The sequence below is a fragment of the Canis lupus genome, chromosome 32 (assembly GCF_003254725.2).
Source record: "Canis lupus dingo isolate Sandy chromosome 32, ASM325472v2, whole genome shotgun sequence".
Lineage (NCBI taxonomy): Eukaryota > Metazoa > Chordata > Mammalia > Carnivora > Canidae > Canis > Canis lupus.
Window position 1 is genome coordinate 37,546,742 of NC_064274.1, and position 26,876 is coordinate 37,573,617.

At 38.6% G+C, this 26,876-nt stretch overlaps 1 protein-coding gene, 1 long non-coding RNA gene and 1 other non-coding gene across 20 annotated transcripts in view; 1 reads left to right on the forward strand and 2 right to left on the reverse strand.

Annotated features, from left to right (window-relative positions):
• LOC112671712 (uncharacterized) overlaps positions 1-1,680 on the reverse strand; it is a 146,067-nt gene extending 144,387 nt beyond the window's left edge. For 4 of the 18 annotated variants that reach the window (XR_004811409.2, XR_004811410.2, XR_003143819.3 and 1 more), the window contains exon 1: positions 1,399-1,679. This is a non-coding gene — a long non-coding RNA (uncharacterized LOC112671712). Of the gene's footprint in view, positions 1-1,398 lie in introns of all 18 variants that reach the window. The other 14 variants (XR_003143814.3, XR_003143821.3, XR_003143815.3 and 11 more) reach the window with 9 other exon arrangements.
• Positions 1,681-2,228: 548 nt separating this feature from the next.
• On the forward strand, positions 2,229-2,359 carry LOC112671766 (small nucleolar RNA SNORA24). The gene has a single exon (XR_003143848.1). It is a non-coding gene; the product is annotated as a small nucleolar RNA SNORA24 (small nucleolar RNA).
• A 932-nt stretch (positions 2,360-3,291) lies between these two features.
• PRSS12 (serine protease 12) overlaps positions 3,292-26,876 on the reverse strand; it is a 78,094-nt gene continuing 54,509 nt past the window's right edge. Inside the window, exons 9-13 of the mRNA XM_025465998.3 lie at positions 25,550-25,755; positions 21,656-21,734; positions 20,838-20,960; positions 6,761-7,041; positions 3,292-5,314 (exon numbers count right to left, since the gene is read on the reverse strand). Of these exons, the coding sequence (XP_025321783.1) occupies positions 5,007-5,314; positions 6,761-7,041; positions 20,838-20,960; positions 21,656-21,734; positions 25,550-25,755 (997 nt within the window). The 3' untranslated portion in view covers positions 3,292-5,006. The remainder of the gene's footprint in view (positions 5,315-6,760; positions 7,042-20,837; positions 20,961-21,655; positions 21,735-25,549; positions 25,756-26,876) is intronic.

Genomic DNA, 26,876 nt, shown 5'->3' on the forward strand with positions numbered 1-26,876 from the left:
TATAGGAAACTGACCAGGGAACTTGGTAAATTTCTTATCAACATCAGGATGGACTCATAAATATGTGTTTATTTAGAACAAACATGGTGGACTTATAATAAACAAGACGTTTATAAAAATCATGTTTATAAAAATAAGGTGTTCCCATCTCTCTGGTTAGTATCTCTTCCATAACAATTCTATACATCTGGGATTTCTGTGATTACTTAGTAGCCATTAAAGGGGGAATCCTCCCTAACATTTTGGAGGTAGAGAGCCAGGTTTATTATTTGTTTTTCCTGCCTTATCTCTGTTTTCGTGGGGTGGGTAGGAGCCTGACTCTGGGGCCTTTCCCTCATCTTTCCCTGCCTAGCCCCCTCTGCCCCTAACTAGTTCCTACCTCGGTGAGATAAAGCAAGACGAGGTAAGAAAAACATGGGGTGAGAGGTGAGCCTCAGAAACTTTAGTTCTTTCGAATTAAATTTCCTAAAAACTTGTCTTTCCAACCCTAACCACAAAAGCAATGTTTGCGCTTACTAATTAAATTCTTTCCCCCAGAAATATATGTAGGGATTTCGTGAAGAGCCTGTAGATCTCTGCTGGGGCCCTGTAACCATTTTTTCGTGACAGCAACTGTGGCAACGCATCTTCCCAAATGGTCCACTACCAAGTAAAAACGTCGCTTGGAGCCTCCCTTTTGCTTCATACCAGAGGACAACAAGAAAGGGAACTCAGGAAAAAAGGTAATGGCAATTGATTAATAAGCACATATCTAGGACCACCAGTATTCCTAAACATTTTTAACTTTACAAGGGGTAGTTATTTCTTTAATTGCTGCTCCCTCAAAGAATGTACAGAGGGAGGCAAGAGCCAGGCGCCCGCTTTCAAGTCAAGGGAGCCCAGCTGCGACCAGGGGCGCGGCGGGTCAGCCTGCGACGCGGGAGATGAGGAGGGGGCATCCCGGTGGCCCAGCGGCTCAGCGCCCGCCTTCAGCCCATCCGGCTCCTGCATGGAGCCTGCTTCTACCTCTGCCTCTCTCTGTGTCTTTTGTGAATGAGCGAATGAATGAATGAATGAATGAATGAATAAAATCTTTAAAAAGAAAAAAGAAATGCGGAGGGGCACACGGCAATGGGTTTCCCATACGTTCTTCAGGCTAATGTCCTTTCCTTTTATAAACTTGTGTTTCGGTGAGGCTTTCAGTAATGAGTGTAAAGACTCCTAAGAGATTCAACCAGAAAAAAAAAAAAAAAAAAAAGAACAAAAACGAAAAATGAAAAACAAACCAATAAAAACACAACTGACTCCGTGTCAGGGATACCCGCGCTTCAGGACCGACGATCCCAGCGCAACACGGAAGACCACGACAGTTCATTAATAGACCAAAAAAACCAGCGGGTTCCATATGTATTAACCTACCTAAAGTTTTAGAGGAGGAGAACTACGTAACTGGGTGTTTCGGTAACTATAGCAACGTCAAAAGTAACTACCCTAAACAGGAAACAAAAGCTTTTCACCTTCCCGCCCCGTCAGCGGGACAGCTCCAACGGCGGGACTTCCTGGTCTCGCGAGAGCCTTCTCACTCCTCCCGCTTGCGCGTGCGTCAGGCTGGTGAGCGGGCCAGTCCCCAGGATGGACGGGGGGAGGCGGTGCAAGCTCCGAGAGGTGGGAGGGGCCATGCGGAAGGGGTGGAACCGCGCAGGGGCTGGGAGGGGCAGAGCAGAGGGGCGAATCGCGTGGGCCCCGCCCCTCGCGGCGCTTCCCGGCATAGCGTCATCCGCTCTATAAGAGAGCGTGCGCCCGCGGCCTCGGCCTTTCTACGTCCGGGAAGCGTCGGGCTCCGCGCGGCTGGTTCCACTGTGCCCCCGTGTGTTGTGCGCTGAGGTGATCACGGAGGCCGAACTTTGGCTTAGTTAAAATGCAGGAGTTTCAAGAGTCCTGTAATGGTAGGGCCGCGTCGCCTTTGGAAACCTCTAAGGTTAGAAAACCTGAGGGGACGCAGGGGTTTCTTAGGTCGCGAGGCGGCCACGTGCAGCCCTGGGTGCCGAGGCCTGGGCCCTCGGGCGAAGGTTCGTGGCACGTACCAACTCCCGCGAAGGCCGTGAATTCCGCCGTCGGGGTCCGGCGGCCATCTTGAATCTCGCCGCCGCCGGCCTGGTAACCCTGCGGCCCGGTACTACCCCCGTTCGGATAGAGAAGGTGAGTAGTGGCCGAAGTTGTGCTTGCTCGTCCGGTGTGGGATTGTGAACCTCCATGTGTCTTTGGGACCTGTCAGCTGTGGCAGTCTCCCTTCCTAGCCATGGAAGAGCATATTCTTGTTTATTGGCAAAGCTGTCACCATCTAATTGGTATCAGATTCTGACTTGCACAAGTAACATTCTTCGTTTGGAAAACGTAGAGGCTGCTGGGTTACGGGGCACGCATCTAACTATTGTTCAAATGTTCCTAGGAGCCTGAGCTGATCCGATGGATGGTAGAAAACGTGACAAGGTACGTGCGCCCTTTTTATTTCTATTTATTTTAAAGATTTTATTCATTTGCTTACGACGCAGACAGGGAGAAGCAGGCTCCACGCAGGGAGCCCGACATGGGACTCGATCCCGGGTCCCCAGGATCAGGCCCTGGGCCGAAGGCGGCGCTAAATCGCTGAGCCACCTGCGCTGCCCCGTGAGTCCTTTTTAAATTAATGTTTCGTTGTTAGCCTGAAACCCTTAGTGGTAAGGAATTGGAAGGCCAGGTTGGCCCATTTCGCTGTGACTTTAATTTGAAAGCGTAAATTGCCAGCAAAAGAAAGTAACCAGTGGTTGCTAACACTCAACCCTGTGATGTAAGTGCACGGAGTTTCATAAAGCTGGTTTTGTCTTGCAGATAATCCAGGAGTTCAAGGTGAGGTCGGTAAAGTCCTGTTGACTTCAGAGTTCCTGTGGTGTACTGTGAATCGTGAATTTAAATCTCAACAGCTTGGATATCCAGTGGCGAATAATGTTTTGGAAACCATCAGGGTGGTGTTTTCACCCTGAATATTATAGTGTAAGTATGGCATTTAAGTAGAGGATAAGTGGCCGCTTCTCTGCTTGCTACAATTAAATAAAATGCTTGATTCATCTGGAGAATCCTGTTCTCCGACTAAATGATATGGAAGTGGAAAGGTAGCTACAAATAGCAACAGACTACCTTTTCTGCCAAGAGCTGGTTTGGAAGTAGTAGGAGTATTGTAAGGTAGTACAGTATTTGGAGGGAAACAAACCCAGGTACCCCTGAGAGACAGCACAATCACTTTATTATACCACACAAAAGATTCAGGCTACTATACAAGGTGAACAGCTATGCACTTTTATTTGTACAAATGTGCACTGAACACTTGTGTTTTTTAAAAGTCACATTTAACAAGAAAAAGCTATTATTAACAAAGGCATATATTAGAAGTATGGCCTGTGCGAAGTTTCATTAACAATAAAATGTCTCCTGCACATTGTCTCAAGCCTTTGTGCAGGTGTGCACTGTGTACCTCTTCTCTAGATGTAAATACTTGAAAAGTTTTTACTTTATCAAACTTAAATAAAAGTTTTTAATGTTACTCTGCCTGATAGCATTGCAGTTCTGCAAAGTAGTAAACTATAAAGCACCTTTCTGTTAGCACCAGTTTTTTACAGAGCTGAAGATTTACAAAAAGGATAGAAATAGACACAGGGAAACTAGTAAAAGTTCACACTGATCTCTTCACCTGTTTTTATGCATCTGCTTCTTGAATATACACAAACTATCTAAGGGCTCTAGGTATTAGCAATCATTGTCTTGTCTGTTGGTGATTACTTACGTAGCCTGAAGGGCATGCCTTTTATATTTGGGCAAAGATTTTGCATTGTTAGGAAGAATGTCTTGTAAGGGTACATAGAAGAAGGCAGCTGTCCAGTACTGAGTTGGGAAATAGCTAGAGAGAAAACTTGATTTTCAAACTGCAGTAGAGGGGGAAAACTGTCAACACTGGGGCTCCCATTCTGAAGTTTGGATCCCACTGTCTCACCAGTCCTCTTGAGTCGATTTGAAAGCTAGGGATACTATAAAATCTTACCAGCCTCTCAAGTTTGTCAGTGAGGTGCATAGCCACTTACACAGTGCCTAGCACACAGCTGGCTATGAATTAAGTACATTGAAACAAATGAGTTTAGAACTTAACTGCTATACAAGCAGAGAGCATTTTTTTAACTGCATTTTTATTAGCTGGCACTATCAAGATAATGGAAATCTACAGGTCTGAGTCATTACAGGAAAGTTGCAATAGATGGCACTATATTCATGGTCCAGCAAATGGCATGATGCCAAGGAAAAATTTTATCAAGATGTAAATTAGAAGTAGCTGAAAGTAACTGCTAGAGGATGTTAAAACAAATAAAGTGGATAAATTAGGTTGTATATCCCAAAACTTGGAAGGCATTCTTTGCTATCTGGTATTTTTCCAAATTTTGTTAGGTAACTAGAATGTGTTGCCATAGTGCATGGTAGAGGGTTCATTCAGGAATGTATTGTGACTGATCCTATTCCAGTCTAGGTTTATAATGGATTCCTTCACCTTTTTGGCTCTTGATTTCCTCACTTGTCAAAGGTTAACAAAGATTCGATGTATAAAGATCTCTTAGCCTTTTGAAGAAAATCTAAGTCTAATAATTCCACAATATCACTCTTAAGTATAATAGAGTATTGATTCAATTATAAGCTCTTAATCTTAAAAACAGCCATATTGCACAATTGATACACAGTAATCCCTGGAGAGTGCTGAGAATGAAGACCTTTGTCTTCAGAGTAGTTTTTGGGTAGACAACAATGCTAATTTAAGGATAATTAGTACTACACTGAGGTATCTAATAATGTTCACAATCACAAATTCTCAAGCAGCAAATGATGCACATGATTTAATCACAACACAAAAGAAGAAACATGGCTCTCATCCCCAAAAGTTGGCATCTCTGGCTGAGTGCTAATGTGGAGGTTGAAAATTTTCTGACATATTTTCAGGTTTCCATGAAGAGTTACAATTTGGTGACACTTTTTATCCAGGGTACAAAGGCTGAGACTTTGGTATAGACACCAGGTGAATCCTTGACTCCACAGCCATACCCCCACGAGGTAACCCCATATACAACCCAACTTTCTCCTGACCGAGCACACATGAGTGGTCCTCCGCTGTCTCCTTGGCAGCTGTCAACACGTTTGTGTTCATGTAGATTTCCAGCACAAAGCATCCTTCTTGTAAACCGACTCCTATAACGTTCTTCACAAAACCTCTTTGGAAGTAAAGGAATGGCTGCTTGTTGTAGAGTTCTTGAATAGGCTTGTCCTGGTCAAGACCAAATAATCTGAATTAGATGCCACTAAAGATAAAGACCTTACAGAAAACATTTAAACAGTTCAGTGAACACTTAATAGTCTTGAAAATAAAACCCTTATGATAGAATGTAGTTTGAGTGATGACTAAATGGTATAGGAGGACAGTGGCAAGAACTATTCTAAATAGAAATATAGTATTTCATAAGGGTTGAGAAACAAAAACCTTCCTATGTACCTAACAAGCCTGTTAGGCCATTAGAGGTGAGTGTACTCTGGCAAGCCACCCAGTGGCTAAAATGTATAATTGATAATGTTATCTTATATTTTCTCAGTTGGAATAATTCATAATAAAATGTTCTCTGTAAAGATAGTGGTCTTTGTCATCTCTTTTATCTCCTTATCTGAATCTTTCCTCTTGAATTGTAATGACAGAGTTAAGCCTTCTCAAAGATGATTTGCCTCATTAGATCCACATAGTGTACAGAGAAGGCACTTACACTAATCTGATTATTGTGTCATCCAGGAAATGTTTTCTTTATGGATTATCTCAGAATTGGTCGTTACATGCTTTTTAAGTATTCTATATTTGCAACAGATGCTGCCTTTTGCAGCTATGAAATGACTAGCATAAGCCAATATTTAATGCAGTTTATGGTAAAATGCATACTGAAACGTTTACTAAATAAAACACTGAAATTACCACCTGTAGAAATACTTGAGGCTCTTTTTAAGAGCACAGTGATTAGTGTTGATCGTTTTTAATGCAAAGTGGTCAACAGCCATATGTGAATTAAGCACCCAGTCCAGGTGAGCCTTAGATCTGTTCCAAGGCCATCCTGAACAACACTAGCTGACAGACACTGGCTTAATCCTGTAGCAAGACTGACCATACAGAAAACTGCCTGAGAAAAGTAGAAGATAAACACTTTGCTCTAGCTTGGGGATTGGGAAGGTGGCATGAAGGACAAAAAGTGGGTTTGGCCCTCTGCTTCAAACAAAGCTTTGCTTTTTGTGTTCTGTATATAGGGATTCTCCATAAGATGGAGTTAGATAATGGCCTTCATTACAGAAAAAGTAAGGCCAACACCAAAGCCCTTGCTGGTGTAGCTGTATTCCTCTGGGAAAACTAAAATGCAGCCAGCCAGGCCCAATTTGAAGAAGAAAATCCAGACCCTGTTGGAATAAGGTCTTAAAAATCACTTCCTCTTTTAGTAAAGTACAGGATTCTCTACCCCTTAAGGCAATTGAGTTCTGTGAAATTGTGCTAAACAATGGTAAACAACAGTATCCCTCAAGATATGAATCCAAAATACACGCATGTGTTAACACGGACAGTTTCCAATTAACTAAGCCTGAACCCATTTAAGATTTTACTACCCATTTTACACTCTGAAAGTATTGATTCCAGACATAGGTGCCCATTATTTCATTTGTTCTCTGTTACTATCTACATTACCTGTGTCTCCCCATCCTGTTATGTAACAATTGGAGGTGGTTTTCTGTGGCCTCTCCCTCCGGAATGGCAAACAGGCTGGCAAGACGTGGCTGCTAAATCGGACACATTGCTCATCTGGTCCTTCTAATCTAACCAGGGCAATGTCGTAGTCACTGCTGTCAGGTCGATACTCCCGATGAATCACAATCTGCTGGACTCCAATTTCTTCTTCAAATTCATCTGGCACCAGAGTATGATAATCACCAACCCGAACAGCATAGCTCCTTGTGCTGTTACCATACCTAAGAGTCAGAGAGCTAGTAAGAGGCTGCAAATGGACATGTTGGGAGGGAAGGTTAATAGAGACGCTCAAGCCTTTCTTCCTAATCATCCCTTTCTGTAAGTTTACCCTTTCATAGTTCTCTGACCTCACCACCCTCAGTCCTATACTTGAAACCCATTTCATCATTTCACGGTTTAATTCAGGTTCCTGTGTAATTGTTTTCTGAGAAGGAGCAAATGTGAAGGACGAATGGAAAATACAGCTAATCATTAACCTGTTATTTCCCCACCATGATAAAGAATCAAAACAGGAACAAATACAGAGCAAATTTACTGTCTGTATTTGCTGTCTTCATTTTTCTATCATTTCCAAGATGTTAGTTCATCACGAAGCTCTTTGAGGGCAATAACCATGGCTGGTCTAACTTTGTATCCTTCAAAGCACTTAGCACAATCCACTTTACTCCTCTTTGTTGTGAACTGAATGGAAATCAAAATTCTATTTTCAGAGCAACATATATTCATTATATTCTCTCATCTCTTGAATCTGTCCAGACATCATCCCACTGAGACCTGGTTTAAATTGCAATGAAAAAACTAGTGGGGCCAAAGACTGATGTCTAATGGCTTTGAAGAAGTGTAGAGCCATAAAACTAAGGACAGGAGGTGGAGAGCCTCTCTCACAACAAGGATTTATCTGGTTCTAAATGTCCATAGTGCTGAGGTTGAGAAACTGCTTTAGGCGGTGCACCAGAATAAAGGTATATCCGTTGAAAAAACGAGCTGAGGACTATTAATTTTGTAAATACTGTTTCTACTTTAATTGAATAGTTTAAGGAAAAAAGACATACACATTAAAAATATCCATTCATTCATTCACTAAATCAATAAACATGCTGCATTCCTATATAATGGGGCATTACTATTTTAGGTGTTTAAGATGCATTAGTGAACATAAAGAATCCCTGTCCTTGAATGCATCTTGTTTAAGCGAGGGAGACAGAACTATAAACTTATTAACAAATTGGATAGTCTGTTATAAAGTGGTGTTAACAGAGATTAAGGATATTGGGAGTGCTGGGGGACAGGAGGACAGAGTTGAGTTTGAAATTTGCTGTTTCAGGGATCCCTGGGTGGCGCGGCGGTTTAGCGTCTGCCTTTGGCCCAGGGCGCGATCCTGGACACCCAGGATCGAATCCCACGTCAGGCTCCTGGTGCATGGAGCCTGCTTCTCCCTCTGCCCCTCTCTCTCTCTCTCTCTCTCTCTCTGTGTGACTATCATAAATAAAAAAAACAAATTTTCCTTTAAAAAAAAAAGAAATTTGCTGTTTCAAATCAGAAGCTTCGTGATAAACTAATATCTTGGAAATGATAGAACAATGAAGACGGCAAATAGAAGTAAAATTGCATGATTTACTATTGCCCATGATTGCCTATTTAAATACAACCTCCCATTTCCTCTTGTAAAATTACTGGATGTTCTAAGTTTCTCAAACACTCTACTAACTCTATATGGGGCTTGCAGTGTATAAAGTAATTTTCTTAACTATGTCAGCTCAAAAAACTGAACAATGCAACAAAGATGATATAGCTTATTCAGCCACCTATCATTGATCTATATTACTAGTAATTTCCCTTAATTTCCTGATTCTCCACTTCCAACCTTAGGTCATCACAGATCTTTAAAATTCAGGGTTTTTTTTATACATTGTTCCCAGAGAATATCCCTTGTGGATTTCACTTTAATATTTAAGTAAAGTGGGGCATTATTTCACATCCTGAAACAGTAAAAAGTAATACTCATAGAGAAAAATCAGATCTAAATATTTCTTACTTCCACATTTTATGTACTGATACTATATTATAAAAATTCAGTATGCCCAATTAATATATTCAGGCTTTAAAGTAAAACCTCGGGATCCCTGGGTGGTGCAGCGGTTTGGCGCCTGCCTTTGGCCCAGGGCGCGATCCTGGAGACCCGGGATCGAATCCCACGTCAGGCTCCCGGTGCATGGAGCCTGCTACTCCCTCTGCCTGTGTCTCTGCCTCTCTCTCTCTCTCTCTCTGTGACTATCATAAATAAATTAAAAAAAAAAAAATTTAAAGTAAAACCTCAATAAATCACCTCAAGTGATTTAATACCTTTGTGAAAAAAGAATCAATGCCAAGGGATGCCTGGGTGGCCCAGTCAATTAAGCATCTGACTCTTGGTTTCAGCTTAGGTCATGATCTTAGAGCTATGATACTGAGCCCTTGAGTGGGGCTCTGCACTCAAGGTGGAGTATGCTTGAGATTCTCTCTCCCTCCTCATACCTCTCCCACTTTGTGCTCTCTTCTCTCTCGCTCTTTAAAGAAATCTTTTTAAAAAAAGATGAATTGCCAGTGCTCCTTGAACGTCCTGCTGAAATGTTTCATGTATCTTTAGCATGGAGTTGAAGAAATTATCTCTAGCTCCACTGTCTAATACGGTAGCCAGTACCCACATATGGATGTTGGAGTACTTGAAATGTAGTTAGTCTGAACTGAAATGTGCTAAAAGTATAAAATATGCAATGGATTTTGAATACTTACCATGAAAAAGAATACTAAACATACTGTCTTTATAAAGAATAAGTATTAAATATCCCAATTTTTATATTATATTTTGCAATGATATTTTGGATATGCCAAGTTAAATAAAATATAATTAAAATTAATTCGACCTGTTGGTTTTTTTTTTTAATTTATTTAAATATTTGAGAGAAAGAATGCACAAGCAAGGGGAGGGTCAAAGGGAGAGAGAGAATCTCAACCAGATTCCCCACTGAGAGTGGAGGGAGCCCAATGTGGGGCTCAGTCTCACAACCCTAAGATCATAACCTGAGCCATAACATAAGCCATAACCTGAGTCAGATGCTCAACCGAGCTACCCAGGTAACCCTTACCTATTTATCTTTTAATGTGCCTACTAGAAAATTTAGTCATATTTGTGGTTCACATTGTATTTCTGCTAGATAGCACTGGTCTAGAGACATAGTTTGGCATAAACTAGGCATCCTATTTTATTATATTTCTTTAATGCAGTCTCTTACATTGCTTATATTTTTTAAGACTGAATTATGAGACATTCCCTTCATATGTGAACTTTCTGTATCCTTTCAGATAATTACATTACTGTTCACTGAAAAAAAAAAGTCACTGCACAATATTTTCCACACTTTGAAAGAGAGCTGTGATACTCTGTTAAAATAATCCTTGTATCTAAACTAGCCATATAAATATATTCTACATTATCTGAAAACTGGTCTTCAGCCAGTAAACAAAGAAACAAGACATTACTGCAACAAGGAAATTTTGTTCTAAAATATCCCAGTGTTAAAGTCTTGGGCAATACTGCCTCAATGTGTCACCTCATACCTGGATTTCTGCAAGTCTGTCCAATAGCCTTGCTGCTTCAAGTTTTAACTTTCAGTTCCTTCATCACACTGCAGCCAGAATGAGGTTTCTATCTGACAATATATAACTAACTCTTTTGTATACCCTTCAAGGGGTCTCCATTATCTACACAAATAAAGTTCAAATTCCTTAAATGAAATGCAAATTCATCCAAGAAAGGGCCTTGTTCACCTGATACCAGCCTGATCTCCATGTCCCTATCATTTTAGCTACTCGAAGAGGTGTCTCATACACCTGTCTCTATTAAAACTATTCGCAGTATTATCCCCCTTCCTATCCTAGTATGGTAAAAACTGATTTTATCACTCAAGTTTCAAGTCAAAAAAACCTAGGAAGCTCTTCCTGCCCTGCCTGAAAACTGGCCAATCCTGTCTTTGTTTTTTTTTTGTTTTTTTTTTGCTTTTTGTTTTTAAAGATTTTTATTTATTTATCCATGAGAGACCCACACAGAGAGAGAGAGAGAGAGAGAGAGAAGCAGAGACACAAGCAGGCTCCATGCAGGGAGTCTGATGTGGGACTCGATCCAGGGTCTCCAGGATCACACCCTGGGCCAAAGGCGGCACTAAACCGCCGAGCCACCTGGGCTGCCCCTAATCCTGTCTTTGAACAATCCCAATAGCACTGTCATAGCATTTATAACAGTTTCTAAGACTAAGTTAAAAGATCCCAGTCAAAGGCTCCTTAAGTGTAAGGACCATGCCATGCTCACTTTTGTATCCTAGCAGTAGGCAAAGTGCTTGGCACAGAGCAGTCTTAATCAATGTGTGTTAAACAACTTCTTTTCAAAGACATCCACATCTACATACATACATTGTCATCCCTAACTTGTTGAAATCAGCGTCAGCTTCTCACCAGCTCTTATAACACCATCACTAAAGTTTCTAATACTTTTTTTTTTTTTTTTGAGAGCAAGAGAAAGCATACACGCACACTCAGGGAAGAAGGGCAGAGGGAGAGAGAGAAAGAGAATCTTAAGCAGATGATGTGCTGAAAGCAGAGCCCATCGCAGGGCTCAATATCACGACTCCGAGTTCATGACCTAAGCTGAAATCAAGAGTAGGACACTCAACAAACAGAGCCACCTAGGCACCCCTCTATTACATTTTAAATTACCCAAATATCTAGTGTTCTTGTTAATGCTGGCTACTTACCAGAGTCACTTATACCACTTTTAAAAATATAAATGTCCAGGTCACACAATCTCTAAGAGTATTAAATTAATAGGGCTGATGATGTAGGACAGCAGTAGGTGATTAAAATTCACAGTCAAGCTTGAGAACCACTACACCAAAGACTGAAAGGCACAGTGATTAACACCTGCCCCTGCATGCCTGGAATCTCACCAGGTGAAGTGAGCATCATAAGAGATAACATAAAGGTATCAGAACGCAAAACCCATACACATTTAATACATATACTGTGTTCTCAAATCAAGTAGATTTCAGCCAACAGTTTTGAATATACTGCAAAAGTAGTATGCTCACCAGTCAGGAGTTGATATTAAACTGAAAACAAAAATAAAATATTTACCTGAGAAGAAGAGAAAAAGCATCATTCTTGTCAAAATGAATCTATCAGTATCTATACCTTTAAAGTTGTCCCTTTTTAAAGAAATGGATCAGCTAAACCTAAGTGTGATTCCCACACTCCTTTCACTTCAATTATTCTTAGAAATAATCACACGCTCGGAATTTGAAAAGCATCCAACACAAGACCAGATTAGTTTGTTAACCAAATATTTGTCTTCTGTCACCTCTCATAGTGGGTGTGATTATATACTTCAAAGATAACACTTTGGCTGAGGTTCCCAATGTAATTATGGACCTTGAAAATATTTAATACAGTTCTAGACTTCTCAAGAAAACATATCAAGGAACGCTTTTTTTTTTTCAACATAAAAACTCTAGTTGAGCTTCTGTTCTTTTGACAGGCTTTATTATATCCAAAAATGCTTCTAAAACAAACATTTTAGGTTTTGGCTGACACACCATCATCCAGTTGTTTGTTTTGCTGAAATGCCTTCAACTCCTCCTCAAATAAAAACTGGATGAAATTGCCAGGCAAGCTTGAGCAAGAAAGTATCTGAAAGTAAAATCCAATGTCCCCATTTTTCTGAGATTCTAGAGTTAAAGAACAAAAAATCATTGGGATTAAAAATAGAAGAGTTAATTCGCGTTGCAGGGTCATATTCTTTATGGGTGTTTTCTATATAGATTCATCTCCTCAAAAACTATTTTACATTAACCTGTACACATCTACTACTACTAGAGTCTTTTTTGTGTTCTCTGGATGAAATTCAAAAAGGGATTGAAGTTTCTTCTGTAAATGGTTACAATTGCTTAGACAGAAGTGACCTTCTCTGTAGAACCTTGCATGCTCATGTATATGTGTTCAGAAAATGGTTTTAGCATGATTGATGGCATAATATCACTAAGACCATGTTCCTAATGAACTCAGATACCAGGTTATGATGAAGCATATGCTAAATACCTGACAGTTATGTTTTTAAAAAGTGACCCCATTACCTTGTAATTACAAAGATTTAGACATTTCTGATTTTCAGAACAACAATCTCTAGCAATTTCCAACTGCTATAGTGTTTCTAAGCAAAAAATAAAAAAAAGATAAATCAGGTAAAGCTATATTCTTGATCAAATCAAATTTGCAGTAGAATTACAGAGAGAAGAGCATCCTTGTTTTGGATACATTCTTTCCTCCAAAATGATGCTTGTTACCAGAATAAGCAACTAAAAGGAATTAGTATGATATTCAGGAATTTTTCTCTCAATTATATTGCTGTACCACCATAGAGAAAGGTCATTTCATGATACTCAAAATTTAGAGTAGAAATACCAAAAGCAAGTAATTTATATTACAGAAGATTCATAGGGACTACAAAAAAAAAAAAAAAAAAAAAAAACTTGAATTTATCCCAAGTTTCCACTTCAAAATGCCAACAAGATATTGCATTCCAAAGTCTGCCTTGCATTAACACTAGGAAAAATGTGGAAAATGAGATAGAAGGCCTATAAACAGTGATTCACCAATTACTTCAGTTACTCTAATTATGTTGGCATAACAAAGTGAGACATAGCACAACATGTGAAAGTTGCAAACAAATTAGAAGTTGATTAGTGGGACTCTGTCAGCCTTATAATAAAGCAACCTTATCATGTAAAGAGACTACTGCACATAAAATGAATATGACAGGATAGTGGATCTGAAGTAACTACATTCTAATCTCAACCTCTCAGCCATCATTCTTAGATTAGTCTGACATGAGGATTATATAAAAGAATGACTCTAATGGCAAAACAAACATAAAAAGTTGTCGTCCCACAGTATAAAGTAGCACAGATGGCAATAGCAATCTATGCCTTATTCAGAAATAGCTGTTCAAGAGATGCCTGGATGGTTCACTCAGTTAAGCGTCTTCCTTCAGCTCAGGTCGTGATCCTGGACTCCTGGGATCTGAGCCCCACATTGGGCTTCCCACTCAGTGGGGAATCTCCTTCTCCCTATGTCTCTCCCCCTGTTCATGTGTGCACGCTCTCTCTCTCTCTCTCAAACAAATATCTAAAATCTTAAAAAAAAAAAAAAAGAAAAAGAAAAAGAAATAGCTATTCAAGAGCACCGCCCTATATCATCACTGCAAGAATTAGGCACCAAGGAAGGCCTGAAGAACAAGAAATCATTTTATAGCATATACAGAAGTCCAGTAGTGAAAGCAGTAGAGAAAGGAAATGAGAACTAATTTCAAAATATGAAATTTAGGTCCCTGACCACTAGGCCTTAAATGAGATTCCCAAGGGATGCATGGATGGCTCAATTGGTTAAGCATCCAACTCTTGGTTTCAGCTCAGGTCACGATCTTGCAGCCCTGGGATCAAGCCCCTGCATCAGGCTCCATACTCAGAATGGAGTCTGCTTCAGATTCTCTCTCTCTCTCCCTCCTGCTCTCTCTTTCATTCCCTCTCTCTATCTCTTTCATAAATAAATAAAATCTTTAAATAAATAAATAAGTTGGAATCCCAAGAAATCTAAAAGGAAGGTAACCTCTCAGAACCTGACAATCCTACTTCTTCTTCTTCTTTTTTTTTTTTAAGATTTTATTTAGGCGCACCTGGGTGGCTCAGGGGTTGAGCATCTGCCTTTGGCTCAGATCACGATTCCAGGGTCATGGGATGGAGTCCCACATTGGCTCCCCACTGGGAGCCTGTTTTTCCCTCTGCCTATGGCTCTGCCTCACTCTGTGTCTCTCATGAATAAATAAATGAGATGGAAGAAAGGAAGAAAAGAAGGAAGGAAGGAAGGAAGGAAGGAAGGAAGGAAGGAAGGAAGGAAGGAAGAAAGAAGAAAGAAAGAAAGAAAGAAAGAAAGAGAAAGAAAGAAAGAAAGAGAGAAAGAAAGAAAGAAAGAAGAAAGAAAGAAAGAAGAAAGAAAGAAAGAAAAGAAAGAAAGAAAGAAAGAAAGAAAGAAAGAAAGAAAGAAAGAAAAAGAAAGAAAGAGAAAGAAAGAAAGAAAGAAAGAAAGAAAGAAAGAAAGAAAGAAAGAAAGAACGATTTTATTTATTCATGAGAGACACAAAGAGAAAGGCAGAGCCATAGGCAGAGGGAGAAGCAGGATCCTGCTTCTATAGGGCAGTCTCTGAATTCCAGAGGGAATCGATTTTTGCAAAGTTCAGTGTTTCTGATGATTAAAGGAGGGTAGTTTTAATCCACAGTCCCTGAACCTAGAAAAAAAAACAAAATTTGGAGCTTATTCTGAATCACTGAATCACTAGTAACTGTCCTTATGCCTTTATTAAAAGTAGCTTACTTACTTTATTAAAGCTTACTGCAATAAAAATGTGAGCTGTAGCCTCCTTAGGCACTTCAAAACAGGAAGTCTATGAAATCTGGTAAAGGTTACAGCCTAAGTCAGATGGATATAAAACACATTTGCAAAACAATTCTCTCCCTACACACATTAAAAGAATTTTACATTATATCTATAGCACATCAAAATGCTGCATATCATAATCTGCTCCTCTGCTTTTTAACCGACTGTCTTTATCTTATACTGAGCAAATAAAGGGAAGAAATTCAGAAATGACATATGGAAGGAATTATCTGTTGATCTAGGTTTAAGATATCACCATCCTCTAAAGAGTCCAACATTCTTAAATAGATCCACTATCTGGCAACTGAGCCCCCACTTTCATCATGCAACAACCATTTAGGAATATTTCCTATGTGCCAAGTAATATACTAGACACTCGGTTTATAAACAGAAGTGAGATGATTACTGACTTTAAGCAAGACTCTAGAAGGAGACAGGACAGGGGAGGAATAATGACATGTAAACAAACAAACCCAAACTTGTACCAAAAAGAAAAGAAAAAGACCTTCCAGGGAACCCATAAGTCAGATCAAAGTTTTCAACCTCAAGTAGAATTTTTGAATAATTTTTCTACTTTAAAACTTTAAGCCTTGAACTCTGATGTCTACAACTTTTAACAGAGACTTGAAAGACAAAGTATCTTAATCAAGAGGAGGATAATCTAAACTGAACATCCTGAGTTACTTTACCCAAACACTAAACCCTAAGACAGGTTTTTCCAGGTTCTCTGCAATTTCCTACCTTCTCTTCTCCAAGAATCAGTGGAATAGAATCATCCTGAATTTCCTACTTTTGATAATAATCATCTTTGATTCCCCTTTTTGAACCTGAACATAATAGCAGCCAACATTTGTTTTGAATTTTGCAATTTTTAAAATACTTTCACATGCTTAGCGGATCATTTGCTCCTCATGGTGGAATGTTACTGCCTTCATCTTATGGGTCGGAAAATGGAGGCTCCAACAAGCTAAATAATTTCCACAAAATTAAACAGTCAAAATCAGAGGAGACTGTGACCTTGCTCTCAATGGCCAGATCCAAGTTTCTTGTCACACAGTACCAAGTTCTAGTGATATCTGTCACAGCAGCTCTACCTTCTCTCCTTCCTTTTCTTTTCCATTTTCTGTCTCTATTATAATAGCCTTGTAATCAGTATCCCCCTAGCTCCTACCATTGTGAGTCTTAAATCACTGGGTAACACGGACCAACTGAGTCACTCCAAAGCATGCACGCAAAGATTTTTCATGTAATTTAAAGCTCATTCACAGACCCCTAGATTAATAACTTGGCTTTACCTCCTCAGATTTATCCTGTTATATCTGCAAATGACTCATCTCCTAAAACTCTTCCTCGATCACATTTCAAGGCTCAGAAATCTTCAGTGGTTTCACACTACCTAGTAACTGAAACAGAAATTCACTACCCTGACATTCCAAGCCTTTCCAGATTCTCTACTGAAAGTCCACTACCAAAACTCCAAATCACTCTCTTAACTAGTAACTGCCACCGTTCAAATACATCTCCTGTGTTTGCACATGATGCTTTCAACAATAGACATTAATCCACCTTCAGCCTCTACCAATACATGAGTCCAACCTCTGTGCTTGAACACACTTTGTAACAGAACTTACTTTTCCTCCCACATACAGCCCATTCCATCTCTGATTTGTCCTAATTTTAAAGAAATAAAAAATAACTTGCTATGTTCAAATAAAAATGATCTCTCCTCCCATTAACAACATCCATGGTGTCTGAAGCCACAGGTAACAAATCTAATCCAATTCTACACAACCTCCTCTGTCTGTTTGCCTTCCCTGGTGTCCCATGTCACTTTTTCATGATGTGGCACTCAGAACTGAGCACAGTTCTCTCTGCCTGATGGTAACAATGCTTTGTCTCTGAGGACAGTAAGAACAGCAAGGCTTATCACGGCTGTCTTGCTGCCCACGACTCATGGCCTTTTGGACAACTGCATTACATCACTGACTGGTATGAAGACTGCAGGACTCTAAAACTCATGAGGTCTTTTTCACTTGTGCTACACTTAAGCTAAGTTTCCTGGAACTAAAGTCAGCATTTTACTTCCTCCTTATTCCACATTGCTTCTTAGAATCAGTCTATCAAGATTTTTTGCCATCATGGATCCTATCTTCTAACATGTGTCCCTCTCAATCTTCTGGCACCCCAAAATAGAATTAATTTACCATCAGTGTCTTTTTTCAGTTTAGTGATTAATAGATTGAATAGGACATGGATAAGTATCCAGTCAACTCCAATATAGTCTTCCTCATCATCATTCTTCGAACATCCCCAGATCATATTCTATTTCACTCACTTAGGCAAGTGGGTCTTAACCATTAGGGTTCATAAGAATCATCAGAGGTGCCTGATAAAAATACCAACTCCTGAGGCTCGGCTCCAAAGATTCAGTAGATCTGGAGTAGAGGCCCAGGAATCTGGATTTTTAACAAGCTGAATGTATCTAATATTGTGGTAGAAAGACCACACTTAAAAAATGATGCCCTAGGGCGCCTGGGTGGCTCAGTAAGTTAAGTGGTTAAGCGTCTGACTCGATTTTGGCTCAGGTTATGATCTCAATGTCATGGGATCAAGCCCCACCTCAGACTCTGCACTCAGTTTAGAGTCTTCTTGTCCCCCTTTCTTCCTTTTCCCCCTCCCAGCCCTCTCATGCACTTAAATAAATAAATAAAATCTTTCACTTGTTTAAGATCTTTTTCTAATAAAGATATTTTAATTTTAATATGTTTAGATGTGTCAATTTAAGTTCTCACTCAAAAAATAAAATCTTTAAAAAAAATGGTGCCCTAAACTTTTTTTTGATACTCACATATCAGCAATATCAATGTCTCCCTCCTCTGGGTTCCTACAGCTACTTTAAAAACTCATAGAGACAACTGGGTGGCTCAGGGTGTGATCCCCCAGGGTCCTGGGATTGAGTCCCGTATCAGCTCACCACAGAGAGCCTGCTTCTCCCTCTGCCTTTATCTCTCCTCTCTCTCTCTGTCATGAATAAACAAATAAAATCTTAAAAAAAAAAAAAAACTCTTACAGCAACTATCCTTATCTATCTTACTCTCCACTCTATCTCTAGTACATAGCATATTCCTGGGAATATTAATTTTTTTGTTAAGCTAATGAATGAATTAATATGATCTTTATTGTCTGTGCTGTTCACATAACACATGAATGTATTAAATCCACGGATACAGGTGAACACTCACACTCAATTATTATCCCAGAAATGACAAAGGCTATGCAAAATATAGATCTGTGTCTCCTGCACACTTTACAAATGGAAAATTATTTCATAAATATTTATCAAAATAGATAAGAGGAACTGAATAGAGATCCTAGAGAAAAAAAAAAAACATATGAGAACTTGGCATACAACTTAGTTAAGATAAATCATTGGGTAAAGAATGTAATGTTCAATAAAAAGTGCTGGTAAACTATCTATGAAAGTATTAAGTTAGACTCCTTTCTCATACCATATATACAACAATAAACTGTAAACAAATTAAAAACCTACACATGAGGGGCACCTGGGTGGCTCACTGGTTTAGCGTGTCTGCCTTTGGCTCAGGTCGTGATCTTGAGGTCCTGGGATCGAGTCCCACATCAGGGTCCCTGAGAGGAGCCTGCTTCTCCCTCTGCCTATGTCTCTGTCTCTCTCTCTGCATGTCTCATGAATAAATAAATAAAATCTTAAAAAAGAAAAAAACCTACACATGAAAAGCAAAATTGTAAATTTTCTTAGTGAAAAACTAGTATCTTAATCATGTGGAGCTAGGAAAGGATTCTTTTAAATAAAATATAAAAACTTTTATCAAACTTAAAAAATCAACACACTTTTAATAAGTGTTTATATTAAAATTAAAATATCTTTGTTAGAAAAAGATCTTAAGTGACGGGATATGTCCCAGATTGAGAAAAGGTATTCGTAACACACAACAAAGACTATGTACACAGAACAAATTTTTTAAATCAATTACAAATGACAGTCCAACAGAAAAATAATCAAAGGATATAAACAGGGCAGCCCAGGTGGCTCAGTGGTTTAGCACCACCGTCAGCCCAGGGCATGATCCTGGAGACCCCGGATCGAGCCCACATCAGGCTCCCTGCATGGAGCCTGCTTCTCCCTCTGCCTGTGTCTCTGCCTCTCTCTCTCTTTATGTCTCTCATGCATAAATAAATAAAATCTTTTAAAAAAAAAGAATATAAACAAAGAATTCATGAAAGAGATAGACACTAACCAGGGAAATGGAATTAAAAAGAAATCCAAAAAGTCTAAGACTGGCAAAAATTTAAAGTGTTAATACCAAGTTGAGGTGGAGCTTACACATTGCCATGAGATATACAGATACAATTACTTTAGAAAGTAAATTAATAGTGCTAAGCAAAATTGAATTACACCCATATTCTAGCAAAATGCTCCCACATATATCTACCCAATGAGACATAGAATGGATATCTACTTCAGCACTGTTTTCTCATAGTGAAAGAATGGAAACTACCTAACCATTAGTAGGAGAATAAATAAACTGTGATGTGGTCTTCTAATAGGAGTTACAATTCACAGGCGGTTAATGTGAACAAAATCTATATGGATAAATTATAAATATACAGTGAAGCCTTATGATATCACATATGGGAAAATATAAAACAACTTTTTCAATGACATGTTACACATTTTATATGAGACTTTTAATTATGACCATTTTCAAATACATAAAATTATAACAGTGAGCCTTCTGTACTTATCACCTTGCTTCACTAATTATCAATATTTTGCTGAGGATTGTATACATTTTAAAATACCAAAATTCATGCTGAGGAAATGGCAATGAGCCAGGCCCACAAAAGAGCACAGGACAAAAAAGGAGAGTCAGGTTCTACTGCAGGAACTGCTACCATGAGCAGTGTGACTCCTGCATGCTGATTTTCCCTGCATGGGCTCCCCTCTGAACTGGGAAGATTTTAGACTCGATTGATAAAATGTTTGGGACATGAGGAAATAGCCAGGATGCAACCTGACTTTCTAGATGGTACAAATAGAGAAATCTCAAAGACACATAATACCATGAAGACCCAAAGGATCAAGAACAATAAAAATTGCACTCTCTATTCTTGGCATTTATAACTAGATAATCTGAGGTCTCTTCTAGCTCTACTGGGCTATGATTTCACCTTCACATTTGTTCTTGAAGGAAGCACTAACATACCTGCCTCTCCTCCCAAAACCTATGGTCTCTGCTCCCGAAATAGAGGGTTTGCTTTAACACTGCAGTAGCAAGTAGCTTCCTGAGGGTTCTCCTCACTCCTGTTACCGCCCCCAGTTCCACAGTGCTGTAGGCATCAGTTAGGAAGACTGGTAGCCGGGCTCTGTCATCTCAAGTTTCTAGTATGCTACAGAGTAGGAATTGGATTGGAAGAACTGGCGATAAGAGCACAGCTGAGTTGTCTGGAAAGGACATACCTCTTGAAGCAGTGTGCCGCTGTAAGGACCCAGCAGCTACTCAGGAGCGTGGCCCCACAAAGGAGCCTCCCATCTCCATAGGAGGACTTAAGCCGGAGGGACACTTGCCAAGGCCAACCACCCCTAAGAAAAAAGTAAGCCACTTAAGTCCATATAAGGTAGAAAAAGCAAAGAAAAGTACCCATTAAAACAATGACTCAGGAGGCAGTATAAAAGGGATCCTAGGATATCAAATCCCTTCCTACATTGAAAATGGTGCCCTTACAACTCTGAGCAGGCCAAGCTGAAGATTTGCATACAGGTATCTGTAGGCATCCCACCTATCTCTGACATTCATGGAATCGAGTTGAATCTTCTTCACACTTCTTTCTTTGAAGCATACTTTCCCCACTACCTCACCTAGACAGCCTAAAGAAGTATTTAATAAGTAAAGTACTGGCTTTCTGTTAGTAAATACAACAAAATTTTTAAAAACTATATCAAAAAGAGTCAAGTCCAAAACAAATATATTCTAAATTAAATGAATTTTGTTGTTATATATATTTTTGACAGACTTCCTGTCAAATTAGTTTCTGCCACATAACTTTTCAGCAACATATCTATTTTATAAATCAGAGGGTAGTTACCTAAGAACATGCTCTATATAAAGTAAATGTAGGTCCAAAAAATGTGAAATTACCAGTGTAATCTGTATTTAATTTAGAAAATTAAATAAGTAAAATAAATCCCTTACCTAATAGTAGAAAAACCCCAATTTGTAATTCTGTGTATATAAATAATTCTAGAATATGGAAAATCTCCTCTGTAGAACCTTTTACCTTAAAGAATTTTTCCCACCAATGATCCGCTTCTGCCGACGGTGCAGTAATCTCAAGCCACAAACAGATGAGAGGGATTCTGAAACAGACAGAGGTTAGTAATCAGGCTATCATATTGCTGATAGTGGGGTAAAGACACCAGGGACACATTCTCCTGCTGCTTCCTTCTCCATTTTAAAATGTCTTTTCTCCTCAAATTATAGGATACTTTTTCTTATAATAAAAAGTAAAAGCCTTTTCATTTAACCAAGAATTCACAAGTAGACCAGGAACTTGATGAAGATTTCCATGTTCAGCTGTGACCCTGCCCAGTACATCATCCTATCGGTGCCACATCTCCTCCTCCGCTGATTTCAGAGACGTATTGGAGTGCAGGAACACTAAAGTAAGAGAACTGTAAAAGTGATACTTGTCTAAATTACTTGCTTTACATATATAACACTTCCAAGCCATGTATACAAAATGTACCTTAAAGGAGTAAAGCACATTCCCAGAATGGGATTCTGATCTAAATTCACATCTACATTTAATCATATAGCATATTAATATATGGAAAAGGTTTACGAAGCAATCTAAGCAGCATTTAAGGGAATACATTCAAACTTCCCAAGATGACAGACTCTATCAAGAGCATAAAAAGAAGAATAATTAAGAATCAAAATATATGAAAAGATGGTTACAAAAGAAAGTAAATAAAGTATGGCTATTTAAAAAATTTTAGAAAAGATGAGAGTTTCTATAGGGGTATTTTGGATTTTTGGTCAGGTACATATGGATAAAGTATAAGTAGATGTGTTTTTTTTTCTTTTTTTAAGATTTTTATTTATTCCTGAGAGAGACAGACAGAGAGAGAGAGAGAGAGGCAGAGACACAGGCAGAGGGAGAAGCAGGCTCCATGCAGGGAGCTTGACGAGGGACTCAATCCCAGGTCTCCAGGATCACGCCCTGGGCCGAAGGCAGTGCTAAACTGTTGAGCCACCCAGGCTACCCTACTATTTTTCTTTTTCTTTTTTTTTTTTTTAAGATTTTATTTATTTATTCATGAGAGACACAGAGAGAGAGAGAGAGACATAGGCAGAGGGAGAAGCAGGCTCCATGCAGGAAGTCTGATGTGGGACTCAATGCCAGGACTCCAGGATCATGCCCTGAGCCAAAGGCAGATGCTCAACCACTGAACCACCCAGGAGTCCCTAGATACTGTTTTTCTAAGTGTGTAAGAAGAAAAGGCTAGGAATTGTGCCAAGACCATGAAAATCTAGTCAGCACTAATATTCTCCCATAATAATCAGGTAAAACGGAACTCAATAGGGAATCAGCACTAGCTATTTCTTCAGAGAAAAAAAAGTTCAACAATGTATACCAAGATCATTAATCTGCCAAATGATTTCAGAGGCAAGCTGTCAAACTTTAATTCTCATCTCTTAAGGTATGAGTCCTCTAGATGACAGAGCAAATTATAAGATATTAGAAAAACATCAGTTTCAAATTATGCTCCAAGTCAGGTCAATGTATATAACACCAAAATAAAGAATGATGTAATTAATACTGAGCAAGCAAAACTGAAAGTTTACATCATTCTGGGGCAAAGCACAAGATTGCAAAAATGTAAAATCTATTTAAAGCTGTAAACAAATTTTTACTGTTATCCAAAAAAGAAAAAAAAAGTGAAATGAAGTTCATTTACTAAAGTATCCCATCAGATGACCAATAACCAATGGCTTGAGTTTGAGTCCCCTTAGAGGAATCACTAGGGAGATGCCCGGGTGGCTCAGTTATTTAAGCAGCCAACTCTTGATCTTGGCTCAGATCATCATCTCAGAGTTATGAGATAAAGCCCTGCATCAAGCTCTGCATTCAGTACCACGTCTGCTCTCCACCCCCCTGCTTGCACACTCTCTCTCTCTCTCTCTCTCAAATAAATAAATAAAGAATTAAAAAAAAAAAAAGAAGTCACTAGGTCTTGAGCCTCAACACAAAATCAATAGTTTAATAAGCCAGATTCAGTAATCCAGCTGGTCTAAGACGAAATCTTATTTGAGGTATGGTAGCATTGGAACCACTGAAAGGTATAAAAATAAGTGTTGCTACCACTCTAGGAATTTATAAAAACAAATGTATAAATAATGAAGAAATAAATATGGTATTTCATAATTTAAAGTAGGTTTACATAGGAATATAGTAAAAACATTTTACAATTATTGAATTTTTATGTTTTTCTGCTGCTTAAGAAATGACATAATCCAAAGAATTAGTTATATTCAATTTGTAACTATAGTTTAAATTACTGAAGGGAATTTAATAAGTTAAGTTAGTAATCAATACTTTTATATTATATAAGTATGCTATTTAATAATATTAATTATGTAATATGATTTGGTGAGCCAATTATATATGTGTGTGTATACATATATAAAACAAAGCAAAAAATGTTGTACTCTTCACACTCAGAAGGTCCTCAGACAATGAAGAATCATATTAACAACATTGTCTTTAAGCAATTAAGAGATGTCAGAAAATGAGAATGCTCAAATATAGAAATGCCTAAATTTTAGAAAATCCAGTGCTTCAAAACTGTGAACTTTCAACACACATAAAGAGATGATTTTTTCATAAAATGTACCCATAGTTTTCTACAAAATAGCTACTTTTTTATTTAAAGCATTATTTGTTTCATAAAAGTTACACTCAGCTTTCAAAGATTTTTCTATTTAAGGATAAAATGTTTACTGTATTATACTAAAAGATTATTTCTCTTTTTTTATAAGATTTTAATTAATTATTCATGAGAGGGTAGCTCAGAGAGAGCGAGAGAGAGAGAGAGTCAGAGACACAGGCAGAGGGAGAAGCAGGCTCCATGCAGGGAGCCCAACGTGGGACTCAATCCCGGGTCTCCAGGATCAGGCCCTGGGCTGAAGGTGGCACTAAACCGCTGAGCCACCTGGGCTGCCCTGAAAGATTATTTCTCATTTTCCTTAATGTCTTTAAATTTCAGGGAATAAAATCTACAGAAGATAATTTTTTTTTTAAGATTTTATTTATTTATTCATGAGAGACATAGAGAGAGGCAGAGATATAGGAAGAAGGAAGAGAAGCAGGCTCCATGCAAAGAGCCCGATGCAGGACTCGATCCAGGGACTCCGGGATCACACCCTGAGCCAAAGGCAGATGCTCAACTCCTGAGCCACCCAGGCATCCCAAGATAATTTTCTTTTTGCAATTACTTTTAAAATCATCCTGGTTGTTTAAAATATTAGTAAGAGTGGAAGAAGTTCCTTTCTATGATTCATCTTTAAATTTTCATTTCTTGGTGGATGTGTTTGGGTGGCCCTTCAGATAAGCATCCTACTCTTGATTTCTGTTCAGGTCATAATCTCAGGATGGTAGGATCAAGCCTCACATTGAGCTCCACACTGAGCATGTAGCCTCCTTGAGATTCTCTCTCTCTCTCTACCTCTGCCTCTCCCGACCCTCCTCCCACTCTCCCTCTCTAAAAAAAAAAAAAAGAAAGAAAGAAAGAAAGAAAGAAAGAAAGAAAGAAAGAAAGAAAGAAAGAAAGAAATTCTTTCCTTCTTATTATGAAGTAAATATCAATTCTAAACCTTCAAGGATACCAATAAGTTTGACAGGTTTATTACATCCAGAGAAAGAATGGTACAGAAACTGCTGAGAATGTCAAAAGGGCGTAATGCCAAATCCTGTAAATCCACTCCTGCCCCTGAATTCTGCTCCCCATGTAAACTTCATCCAGTCAAGTTTGTCAAAAACCACTGCCTCTAAATACAAACTCAGATTACATATAGTCATAGAAAGGGAGATTTTTGTTATCAAAGTACTGCTTATATTAATGATGTGAAAAATACTCTGACTAGTATAGGCCCCCCAAAAATGACTTACCTTTATTACTGTTGCCTGTTGCCTTCTTGCTAAAATAATCACAAATGACTCCTGCATCTTCGCTGTGGCGGCAGTTATGTCTTCCAATATCTTGTTTAATACAGTCATCCAGGGACCTCTCATTTCCTGTGCACTTCACATTATCCACATGGATGGGTCCTTTTCCTTCCCCAAAATAAGCCATGGTTCTTGCTCTGGCAGGGCCCCTGGGAACACAGCATTCTTGAGGATATGGAGAACCAGACAATCGTACATTTGAATACATCACAAGATAGAGTCTCATTCAATTAACTCTTAAATATTAAAATTAGCATCTATGTGTGCTAAAAAATACTTATTTCATGACTCTGTCAAAAAAAAGCTTAAAAATTATACCTTCTCTATTTTCCTACCCTAGAGTTTACTTATTGCATCCGTTGCTTCCTATTTAGCTTTTGCTGAGAAAGTCACATTTAATGGCACGTGAGAAACTCATGATAGTCTTAAATTCTAGTTTATGCAGGACAAAAAAAGAATCTCAAAATTTTCTTTTTTTTTTTTTAATTTTTTTATTTATTTATGATAGTTACAGAGAGAGAGAGAGAGGCAGAGACACAGGCAGAGGGAGAAGCAGGCTCCATGTACCGGGAGCCCGATGTGGGACTCGATCCCGGGTCTCCAGGATCGCGCCCTGGGCCAAAGGCAGGCGCCAAACCGCTGCGCCACCCAGGGATCCCTCAAAATTTTCTTAAGGAGCATAACATTCTTTCAAAGTTGATTAAAACTGTCAAGAAGATTATGAGGTTCAATAATAACCTATGGAGCTAAAAATTTTAAAGCCTACTTTAGAAATTGAAAAGTCTAAAAAAAGGAAATCAAAAAGTCTAATTTTTAAGACAGAAGGACAAAACTGGGAATCACAGATAGAAGGAAGACTTATTTTGGTATGTTATTTTGTTGCTGTTGTTGTTTGTTTTTAATCACACAGTATTTCTTTTTAAATATCCAAACAAAAGCTTTTTTAATGAAATATTTCAAACTAATGCCATATTCAAAATTCAATTCCTGATAATTAATGGCAAAATTATGAAAGGTGAAGTTTTAAATTCTGAATCATAGGGAAATTATCCTTACAACTTCAAGTTAGGGAAAGAATTATTCAACAAGACACAGATGGTATACTTTAAATTAAAGGACTAATCAATTCAATAAAAATTAAGAATGCTACATTACTAAAAATCACCCAGAAAAAGGTAAAAGATAAATTAAAAGGTTGATGCATATATTTGTAATACATACTTATATACATATTTGTTGGTGAATACATCCAGTAGAGGCAACTATCATA